Genomic DNA, 11839 nt, shown 5'->3' with positions numbered 1-11839 from the left:
TTGGAGAAGGAACAAAGAAGGTTCTTCAATGTCTGGCAAGTAAACCCTGTGTTCAGGTTGGCATTCATTATCTCCAGGTTTGGTCGCATACATCCTGGATGAGAAAAAGAACTTAATATTCCTAGGGTTTAGATTCTTAGGGAACTTGGTTTTATCAAGAGATTTGATGAACTCTTCCTCGAGTTTCTTGTTCTCATTCACATGGTAAGTACACATTGTAAAGTGATATTGTTTAGACTCTTCTCCTGCACATTGACCAGCTTGACAAATGTAATTGGTCTTGCAGGTTCTACTATGCTTCCTCCACCAATCTCTTCTGTTATCAAAGTCCACAGATGAGTCCATTCGCAAACACCTAAAACAAACCTTGGCTTGGCCTGTTAGAGTGTATCTATCTCTACCTTTGGAGTTCAAGAACTCTTCACAATAGTACAGGTGTGTATGGTATCCAGAGCATTGAGTACATTTTAGAGATCTTGGCTCTTTTCTAGACCTGGAGTCACTTGGCTGGTTTCCTTGCTTTGCATTGGAGGCTCTGGTGTCCTGGTTTGAGTAAGCTTTCTTGCCTTGATTCTTGGTTGCCGGCTCAAGCTTATCCTTCTTGATATTATCCAGGGAATTCACAGCAGACATTTCATAATTTATCTCAAAGGTTAGATGTTCAACAAACCTTCCCAAGAACACAACCAACTTCTCATAGATTACCTGCCTAGATAAGACACCATCAGAGTTTTCCTCCTCCTTCAACTCTTTTTGCATACCTTCATGAAGTTTATAAGGGAGATTTTTTATTATTTCAGGTACAATACTGCTGAAGTATAATTCATCCTCCAGTTTATAACTTTTAGCAAGAGTGTGGAGTGCGGCTAACTTTGCTTGAACATTTACTGCCCAATCCCTTTTCTTAAAATAGGATCCAGTACAGGTTCCAATCTTCTTTAACTCCTCAACCTTCAATTTCTCTCTCCTTCTTCTTCTTTTTCTTTCTTTTCTTGAGTTTAATTTCTTCTCCAATAATCCGAGACATCTGAGACATCTGTTCATCGTCCTCAATCTCTGCCTCCTGCTCCCCGATCTCTTCCTCCTGGTATTGTTCCTCCTTATCCTCGATCTCTTCCTCCTGGTACTGTTTGTCCTTATCCTCGATCTCCTCCTGGTACTGTTCCTCCTTATCCTCCATCTCCTCCTCCTGATACTGTTCCTCGGTCTCTTCCTCCATCTCAAACTCAACCATTGAAACAGCCTCATCCTTAATTTCTTCTGCAAGAGGTTGAGCTGGTTTAGTCGCCTTCTTCCTGGGTTTTGGTTTAGGTTTAGGTTTAGAATAACCATGAACAAGTTGCACATTCTTCAGATTATTATCCGAACCTGTATTCTAACCTCATGTAACAGTGGTGGCGACAGTTATAACATCAAGTTTGGTAGGAACATCATCAGAAAGTGAAACATCGCTCTGCTCCACCAGTGCAGCATCATGATTCTTGGTGATCTGATCGATGGATTCTTTAGCACTTTTTAGATTTTTGAAAAGTTTTCCTGTGGGTGAAATATAAGTATTCCATGAAGATTTTGCGGTTTTATGGTATATTCTCCTCCATCCTGGCCCCAACTCAGGAGCTGGAGTATCTTGAAGAGAGGCAGCGGAGTCATGGGGCTTGATGGCCAGAGGCTGGATATTGGAAAGATCCCCGAAGGATACGGTCGACAAATCATTTTTCAGCTTTTTCCTTGGTTCACTATCCGTCTCCACTTTTAGTTTCAAAGAATCAGGAGTCTTCTTTGTTCTAGCAAGGTTAGGGGTTGCATGACTAGGAGTTACAGCGGAAGCTTTATTAGGGGTTATCGCTGACTTTCTATAAGCAGGTGCAGGAGTCCCTTGATCTGAGTTTTGGTTCTCCGCTATCGTTGGAATTATCTACGGATCTGACCCACATGTAGAACACAACTGGAGTGATCCTAGGAATGACTCAACGTTTTTACAACAAATATTTTTTGAATGTCAATGTTAAAACCTTTAAACCAACGTTTTGTTCTAGAATCTTATTAACTACGTAAATTGCTATAATATTATAGCTCATATATATTTATACACCTTTTTTCGTAATCTAAGACAATGTGAATTATACATGTAAATCCTGTTAAAACCAATTATACAAACCAAAATAAAAAAATATTTCATTAAAAAAAAACTTTCTACCTGATTGACTCCCTAGAGATGAAATAATATATAATTTACTTCCCAGTTATGAACTATCTTATTGACCCCCTAGCTCTGAAGTATCTACCTGATTGACCACCTAGCTATGAACTGCTACCTGATTCACCTCCTAGTTACAAACTATCTACTTGATTGACCCCCAAGCTCAAATCTATCTACCTGATTGACCCTCTGGATATAAAATTGATTCCTGATTGACCCCCCTTGCTATGAACTGCTACCTGATTCACCTCCAAGTTAGAAACTATCTTCTTGATTGACCCTCAAGCACAGATCTATTTACCTGAATGACCCTTTGCTATGAACTGCTGCCTTAATGACCCCCTAGCCGTAAAATATCTACCTGATAGACCCCCTAGCTTATAAATTACTACCTGATAAACCTCCTAGCCATAAATGTTCAGCCTGATTGAGCACTTAACTATGAACTACCAGATTGACCCCCTAGCTGCGAACTATCCACCTGATTGACCTCCTTGCTATCAATCTACCTGATTGACCATTTAGCAATGAAATGCTAACTGTTTGACCTCTTAGCTATAAGCTAACTTGATTTACCTCCTAGCTATAATTGGCTTTGTTGATACATGTTATTATCAGGACCAACCCCTGTATATGCTATTGGTGGTTTGTGAGCATAGAAAACGGATAAAAAAAATATGCCGCGATTAGAACTTAAATTGCTAAAGCCTATAAGTACCTAAAACTAGTACTTATTGCCTAAAATGATTTTTTTTGTCAAAAAGTGAAATCAACTGTTATGGAAAAACTAATAAACGCAGTTTAATTGAATTTTAAAATCAAGCCTGGTAGCGGAAACACTCCATTTTTACATGTAGCTGATCCCAATAAGATAAAGGCCCAATTTTTCTTCAGGTTGCTCTACATATATATGTAGAGCACTGTCAACCATTGTAACCATTTGAGACTGGGTGCATGTTCAAATTCAGAAAAAAACAAAATTTACATAAATTTGGGTCACCAAAATGTACATGTACTAAACATTACATGTTTTACAGAGCTTAAATGTAAAATACTATAAATAAAATATATATGACGGGATGTCATCAAACGTAAACCCCCAGTGCTCACCGTTAGAAGAGTAGTGAGGTAAACCATCCGTCTGAACTGCATGAGACCTTTTCTCTTCTAATAACTAAAAACAAAATAATAAAATTAGAAAATTTTAGAACTTTTGTTGTAAAGTAACACAACTTGCTAAAATGGACAGCCAACCACTTTTTTAACTTAGGATAAAAGACAGAAACATAAATATTTTGATTGTTTTATCTTATTGTTGAGTTTACAAAGTCTAAATAAATATATTTTATTATTGAGTTTACAAAGTGTAATAAATGTATTTTATTATTGAGTTTACAAAGTGCAAATAAATATATTTATTATTGAGTTTACAAAGTGTAAATAAATATATTTTATTGTTAAATTTACAAAGTGTAAATGAATATATTTATTGTTAAGTTTACAAAGTGTAAATAAATATATTTTATTATTGAGTTTACAAAGTGTAATAAATGTATTTTATTATTGAGTTTACAATGTGCAAATAAATATATTTATTATTGAGTTTACAAAGTGTAAATAAATATATTTTATTGTTAAGTTTACAAAGTGTAAATAAATATATTTTTTTTGTTGAGTTTACAAAGTGTAAAAAAATGTATTTTGTTGTTAAGTTTACAAAGTGTAAATAAATATATTCTATTGTTAAGTTTACAAAGTGTAAATAAATATATTAATTATTGAGTTTACAAAGTGTAAATAAATGTATTTTATTGTTAAGTTTACGAAGTGTAAATAAATATATTTTATTGTTGAGTTTACAAAGTGTTGTTAAGTTTACAAAGTGTAAATAAATATATTTATTGTTAAGTTTACAAAGTGTAAATAAATATATCTATTGTTAAGTTTACAAAGTGTAAATAAATATATTACCTCCTTGTTTAATTTCCTGATGTTCTTGTATTTGAAAAATAAGTGTTTAAGTTTAAACACTTTATTCCCAGGGATTTTTGTGAACTCTCTGTACACTCTATCCCAAGCTCTAAAATTACGAATATTGGTTCATATCAAGGTGTCAATGATTTTGGAATTTATCTTTAAAGGGAGTGACCGGCTATGTAAGGTAATTGAACTGAGTATACAGTTTTGTGGAAAACTTCTTTCGGATTAATTTGAGACATATTAAACTTTTTTAAAGATCTGTAAATCCTGAGTTTGAACGCACATTCGATGTTCAAAACTCCTACTTTGGGGGTGGATACCTTTTCAGAATTAGATTTTTTTAAATTATTAAATAACGACGGCATAAACTGTAAAAAAGTTCTACATTAAACTACATACTTCACGTATAGGAACATGTTGAGAAAATAAAAATTAATCTTATCATCGAAAATATGTAATCTTAAGTTCAATTATTAGGCATTTGCCATTTTCAGTTGTGTGCACATGCCCCGTAAAATTCCAAAACAGAGAGAGAGAGGGGGATTGAATTTTGTAGATCCAGAAAAATAATATCTGTGGGATGCCTACATAGTGACTGGCAGCTGGTGGGGACATGTGGCCGCAGCGCTCGGCCCCCTAGCCTGTCCTAGCCACAGCGCTAGGTCCAGAAAGTGTCTTAACCTAACCTAACCCTAGATAAATACTAATTTAATTATTTTTCTGGATCTACAAAATTCAATCCCCCTCTCTCTGTTTTGGAATTTTACGGGGCATGTGCTCACAACAGAAAATGGCAAATCCCCAATTATTAGTTTCTATTTTCTCATTATTCTGGTTTCTCATTATTCACAAAGTTTTCGCAGATTTTCTAGAATTATTATTGAAAAGACATTTGAAGAATTTGAAGAAATCTGCGAATAAGTTCAAAGAAAATTAGAAATTTAATATAATAATGAAAACGAAATAACCGATTTTAGCATTGATTTATTGACAAATTTCTTTTGAGAAATATGTTCCTACCCATCTAATTAGATTACTGTATAATTTTTACTTTATTTTTCGTTGTTGTTATTTAATAATTTAAAAAAAACTAATTCTGAAAACGTATCCACCCCCCTAAGTAGGAGTTTTGAACGACGAATTTGCGCTCAAACTCAGGTTTTACAAATCTTTAAAGTTTAATATGTCTCAAATGAATCCGATAGAAGTTTTCTACAACGCAGCATACTCAGTTCAACTACCTTACATAGCCGGTCACTCCCTTTAAGAACATTTCCCTCATTTTTATCATCATAATATTAACAAGAATAATGCAAACCTGTAATTTTATGTAATAGAGCTCTTTGTTCATATAAATATATAACTATTGTTGTTAGCTATAGCTTGCTAACCGGTTGGACCAAAATGGCTGAAATTTTTCAAAATTCAAATTTTGATTTTTTCAAATTTTTATTTTTAGACTTTGCTTTTTGAAATTCCCCTGGGAACGCGGTCGCGAGGCACCTCATCAAGTCTTTTATACAAGATCGAGAATGTTTCTCGTTACAGTAGTATTTCACTCTCAACAATTTTGGAGTAACCTTTTTCTTAACAGTGAAATTTATTTACAAAAGCCATGAAAAAATATTCAAAATTATAATCTTTTAATTTATGTAACTTTAAAAAAGTGGAAATGAATTTGTATGAATACGGAAGCCTGGGCCCGCGATTTAAAAAACTCGGGAAAATACGGCTCGGGTCTAAGCTCTCTTTGGGCCTTATTTACGGCTTGAGATTTTGGATTCAAGCTGTATCTTATTTTCCCCAGAGTTGAGTTCAAAAGCCGGATTAATATTCTTTATGGTTGATTTTCATGGAAGGAATTGGCGCATTCCGTAGTTTTATGAGAACAAGACTATACATTGAGCCTTATTTTCTACTAAAACCAACCAAGTTCGGTTTTATTTCCACTGTACCTTACTCCTCAAGTCGAGCAGAAGATCTTGCAGCTGTCAATCGTCAGAGTTGGGTCGAAGATTGGGTCTTAAAGTCGGGTTTAAGGAATTACGACTCGAGCCGAAATTTTTAAATTGCCAGCTCTGGATCAGGAAAATTACCTTTCTTTCCTCTCTATCCCGACCTTAGTCTTGTTGTTGTTGAGGAGGATGGTGTAGATTTTTCCCCCATCCAGGGTTTTGATCAGATCTAAAACAATCAAACAATAAGTTCGGACTTGCGGACTGATCCAGGTTGTATTTTCCATTATATGATCCTAACAGGCCCCCTAGCCTAAGGCTCATATCTCATCTTTGGACCTGCTGCCGAGTGTTGTTACTGACTTTGTGTAAGACTTGGATACCAAGTGGCCTTTAAAATGCTATTAAAGGAACGATCGTTTTATTATAGGTGACTCTTCATTTAAAGACGACCATCAAATTTAAACAACTTTCTACGAAGATCTTGTAGCATAAATTCGCTCCGAAAGTGACTTTTACAGAAAGAAACGAAATTGAAATAAATAATTTTACAGAAAAACAATTTATTCTTGATTAGACCAAGCTTTTATGGGCACAACTGTGAATTGGACATGCCACTCTTTTTTTTAATGAAGGGTCACTAGAAATTACGTCCAGATTCCCACTCAAGTTTTACCATGGCACTTATTATTATTATTACTGTTATTATTACTATCAACTTACCGTCGATGTATCATGAACTGTTGGTTACGTTTGGAAGCATTAATTAATCAATTGTTTTTATTTTTATCAATTATCGATATGAGAAATAAAGAAAAAGAATAGAAGAAAAATAAGTTAACGATTATATACCCATGAGGCAAGCTGTCTGCTGCTCAGACCAGTTTGGTGCCCTTCGACGTTTTCCACCTCCACGCACAGATTTCACCAACCTTAAAATTTTGTTTAATAATTACAAAAGTTGAAAATTATTGGAAAATTAATGGAAAATTAATGGAACATGAATGGAAAATTAATGGAAAATTAATGGAAAATTAATGGAACATTAATGGAACATTAATGGAAAATTAATGGAACATTAATGGAAAATTAATGGAAAATTAATGGAAAATTAATGGAATATTAATGTATAATTAATGGAAAATTAATGGTAAATTAATGGAAAGTTAATGAATGATAAATAAATAATGACAAATTAATAAACAATCAATCGAAAATCAATGGGATATTAATGGGATATTACAATACTGAATACATACCTTCTTTTATTCCTTTCTTCATTAAAAAACATAATTGCAGCATTCCCCTCTTGATCTCTGGGTAGCTTATCAAACTCTAAAAAAAACATTATCATTTCGACTGAAAAACTGATGAGAAAATGTGCTGATAAGTGATTACCTGAGTTAGTTTCTATATTTTTGTTAAATCCCGAACTATCTGAAGATATCTGATCAAGATCAAGATCAGGAACTACTTCAAGATCTTCTTTAAAATCTTCTTCATTAAAACCAAGAGTATCACCAGCTTGATTAGTCCTCATCCAGTCTTCACCTTATTTATTAAATTATTTGTTTATTATGACGTATATGATGCCTCTAGGGGCGCCCCTCAGACCGATCCTCTTAAAGGGACTGAAAGCCTAATTTCAAGTAAAAAATAAAAGAATAATCAGAAAAAAACACTTATAGATAAAAACCCTCATTATTGATCAATGATCAATCAGATACAGTGTTCATGGGTACTGTTGTTAATCGGGCAATGCAATTTTTCTTTACAGTCTCTTTACTATCAAAGAAATACATATGCTTGGGATCGGGCTCTTATATAATGATTGTTCTAAACCTAGAAATGGCCCAATCTTGACACCGAGTGTCAATTTTGGGCCATTTAAATTTTCTTCTCACTGTAGTATGTTATCACTGATTATTATTATTTATTTTTACTATATTAAAGTTATTTTACAAAATAAAAATATTTGTTCTAATTTGAAATTATACTTAAAAATTTTAAATGAACAGTACTTAAAAGTTGCTTTTAACTACTAATCAAGATAAACTAACGTAGTAGATAGCAATTATACGGCTTAGTAATGTCTGGATTCAGGATTTCTACTTACCATTTGAAGAGTAATAAGGTAAACCATCTGCCTGAAACCTTCTCTCCTCTATTAACTAAATAATAAATAACAAGAGAATTTTTTAGAGAGGGGATGGGTGGGGGGGACAAAGTGTTATAATCTCCAGAAAATGTTAACAATTTGCAAATATGACTTAGTCGTAACAGTTACGACGCTATTTCAATAGAAAAATAGTTTTGACAAGACTCGTTGAATATTCTTAAAGACATTTACATACACACACGAGGATACAGAGCTGGGAACTTTCCTGTTAGATACTCACTATCCCGATCTACATACACACACGAGGATACAGAGCTGGGAACTTTTCTGTTAGATACTCACTATCCCGATCACTTAATCTCATTAAACACTTTTGGCACAATTAATTAATTTGAGGATTAATGCTTATCTGCTTAATCTCTCTTAAGTTCAGTTTTTCCTACCTTGCTTAAAGCTCACTTCAACCTCTGACTGGGTAGTGGGTAAGGTTACCATGCGAGAAATCGAATAAAGATTTATTTAATCTGCAGATTAAGAAAAGTTCCCAGCTGAGGAAACTCAAATATTCATCACCAAATCATTAATTTTAGTTTATAATGTTAACATGGCACTCTTATATTAACATGCATTATTTTTAGTGAAAAAACGACGAGCATATGCAAAGTCCTTTGATAATTTGAAATAAGTGAATTTTATAAAAAAAAAATTACAGAAAATAATTATAATTTTTTTATGTTGCTAATTTAATCATGTTCTAAAACCGATTTACCTCGTTCTTAATGTTCTTGTATTTGCAAAGGATGTGTTTAAGTTTAAAAACTTTATTCCCGGGGATTTTTCTGAACTCTCTGTACACTCTATCCCAAGCTCTACAAATAAAATGTTGGTCAAAAGGGGAAACCCGACCAAGAGCTCCCCCCCCCCCTCACTCTTCTGTCCCATAATCTCACAACACCGTTACAATATCAATCTATTATCTAATAGTATTTTTTTAACATTGGTAAATTATCAACGAGGCTGTGTGGTTGTCTATTTTCTAACAGTTGGATATTCAAAACATTTTCGAAGTCAACTTATTGGACATTATTCTGTTACCTCTTCTTTCTCTCTTTTCCCTTCATGGTCTTCTTAGGATCAAGAATTGCAGTGTAAATGTCACCTCCATCTAGGTTTTTTATCAGATCTAAAAATGAATTAATGAGAAAACTGAAATATATAGAAAACATTTTAGTCAAGCGCATCTGATAGATTTTAATAAATTGTACTAACATATCTATAAAAGTTCAGGAAAAGATGGGAGGAGATTTGATTTTGATTTTGATAAAATTCGGTAAGTACATAAATATATGGAATTAGATAATAAATACCCTTTAGGCAGGTTGACTGTCGGTCAGACCAGTTCGGGGCCCTCACACGTATCTCATCTTCACTCTTAGAGTTCATCAAACTTAATATGGTTATTATTAACATAATGTACACAACTCACTCAACCATACTTTTTTTTGGGTTGCAGGGGTGTATGATTTACCCCCCCCCCCCATGATGTTTGATGATATGGGGGGGGGGGGGATTAAATACGAGACAATTAAAGGCCAGTTTTGGTATTTTTTTTGGTTGTTTACATAAATCCAGGGTTTAAATTTTCAATGTTTAAATTTTAGAATCTTAGGGGGGTAAAACTGTTTTGTATAAATATAATTTTCACTTAACTATTATTTTTCTTTCCTTTTTATATATTTGTTTCGTCCCAATTTATATGTAACAAAAGAATATTTTAATATAAATATTACATACCTCCCTTCTTCTATTTCATGCTTTTTTGAAACGTTTGTTTCTTTATCTATAGGTAACGTTTCATCTCCATCTACAATAGGTGTTGTTAATCGTTTGGAATCGTTTAAAAAAAATGCAAAGATTTAAAAACTTTATTATATTAAATTTTTTTTAAAAACTTTGAAATTTCTTTATCCTAAAAAATAAGGAAAAAGAAATCCAAAACCGATCGTTATACAACATGTTTGTGGTTCCATCGTTTTTGAGTCGTTTTCTTGCATATATTTTCAGTCCGGGTCATATTTGACGTACATATGTAAAAAATTTTTGAAAACATTAGCTCTTTTGATATCATACCAAATTATTACCATAAAGGCTAAAAACGATCCAAAGTAAAAAAATAACTGAAATCACATTACTTTCTACAACGATTGAAATTTTAGTGAGTCACGTAATTAAATGGTAAGATGTTTTAATCACCTGAAGAACTTTGTGGTGTCATTTCTTCTACGTTCTTGGATTTAAAACAATCTGAGGAGAGTTGATCCAAATTCATATCAGGAACTAAACTATCATCTTCATCATCTAGTTCAAGAGTATCACAAACTTGATCATTCTTTAACCAGTCTAGTCCTTGTTGATAAACTGAATTAATGTCTATAATATGCTGCCTTGCTGTATTTAAAGCCAGCTCTTTATAATCTTCTCTTGTCCCTGGATCTACTTGTTGGATCTGTTGTATAACAAGAAGGTTATCCTCTAGTCCATGTTGAAGGTTCAGTATATCAACAAGAATATCTCGAAGGATCCCTTTTTCTTCGGTTGAGCATTTAAAACACTGGATAAATCAAAGATTTTGAAGCTAAACTCAGAAAAAACAGGGACTAACACTTTTAGCTAGAATAGGTCATAGCCATTAGCCACATCCACTCAATTATTTTAGATTCCGGGATATACAAGAAAATAGCCAAAAAAAAGACATGAAATGATTTTAAGAAAAGATGTGGCTGAGTCTGACGATATAAAACCAGCCGGGGGGGGCCGGGAATGCTGACCGAGTATAAAAAATAATAAGAAGAATGTTTCAGAAAAGTAAATTGATGTTTTTACAAGAGAAAAAAAGGATTCAGGACATGTATAGGATATTGGATCCCGGACTCCTTCTCCCCCCCTTGCCTGTAATTTTTATGCAATACTTTTAGTTTTTTTAAACATCATTTATGTTAGGTAATGTTGAGAGGACAATTTTGGCCTTAGCGCTGCCTGATTAGTCTATAAAAAAACCAAATAAGAATTTGTTTTCATCATTCGTTATAAAACTTTCCAANAGTGGATTCCGAATTCAGAGGTTACAATACTAGACATACAGGTAACTGTATGAGCAGATCGGGGGGCAAACTTGGCGCAAAGGAACTCTGATCTTCTACTTCCATTATCTTTGCAAACCGAATTCATAGACCTTTGATATTTCAAACTATTAATTCTGTAAGATAAAATGGTTTAGGTTTGAAATGTTAAAGGTTTACATCATCAGGTTTCAAAGAGTTATGGATTAGAAAATTTAATTTTGTGGAAAAAAATCAATTCCTTTACTACATAAGTATACTTAGTCAATTTTTTGACCAAAACCGTTTTAAAAGTAACCCGCTTTTTTTTAATAACATTCAAAAATCATCCTTCAGTCTTTTTCTATGAGATAAAACTTAAAAATCTCCTAATATCAATGTTTATCCCTGAAGTTGATGAACAAGGTCCAATCTTACACTGTTAAGTTCTGCTTTATCCAATGTCTCAAAAGGTAACATTTTTACC

The 11839-nt window shown here is 33.3% G+C and overlaps 1 protein-coding gene across 1 annotated transcript; it reads right to left on the bottom strand.

Annotated features, from left to right (window-relative positions):
- Nucleotides 1-3163: 3163 nt before the first annotated feature.
- Nucleotides 3164-11834, bottom strand: LOC111707486 (uncharacterized). The gene is made up of 13 exons (XM_023480595.1): nt 11761-11834; nt 10508-10865; nt 10049-10118; nt 9622-9701; nt 9350-9437; nt 9024-9123; nt 8252-8306; nt 7534-7686; nt 7395-7470; nt 6988-7067; nt 6277-6364; nt 4172-4280; nt 3164-3374 (listed from the first exon to the last, which is right to left on the bottom strand). The coding sequence occupies exons 1-13, from the start codon at nt 11830-11832 to the stop codon at nt 3255-3257; spliced, it is 1449 nt and encodes a 482-aa protein (XP_023336363.1). The 5' UTR covers nt 11833-11834; the 3' UTR covers nt 3164-3254.
- Nucleotides 11835-11839: the final 5 nt, after the last annotated feature.

Source organism: Eurytemora carolleeae, unplaced genomic scaffold, assembly GCF_000591075.1.
Source record: "Eurytemora carolleeae unplaced genomic scaffold, Eaff_2.0 scaffold804, whole genome shotgun sequence".
Taxonomy (NCBI): Eukaryota; Metazoa; Arthropoda; class Copepoda; order Calanoida; family Temoridae; genus Eurytemora; species Eurytemora carolleeae.
Note: the sequence above shows the minus strand (reverse complement) of the source record. Positions and strands in the feature narration are given on the sequence as shown.

Coding starts and splice junctions, on each gene's coding strand:
- LOC111707486 (XM_023480595.1), bottom strand. CDS start 11,832: ATGTTACCTTTTGAGACATTGGATAAAGCAGAACTTAACAGTGTAAGA. Junction 10,119..10,507: donor GACACCACAAAGTTCTTCAG/GTGATTAAAACA, acceptor CACCTATTGTAG/ATGGAGATGAAACGTTACCT. Junction 3,375..4,171: donor TCAGGAAATTAAACAAGGAG/GTAATATATTTA, acceptor TTTTGTTTTTAG/TTATTAGAAGAGAAAAGGTC.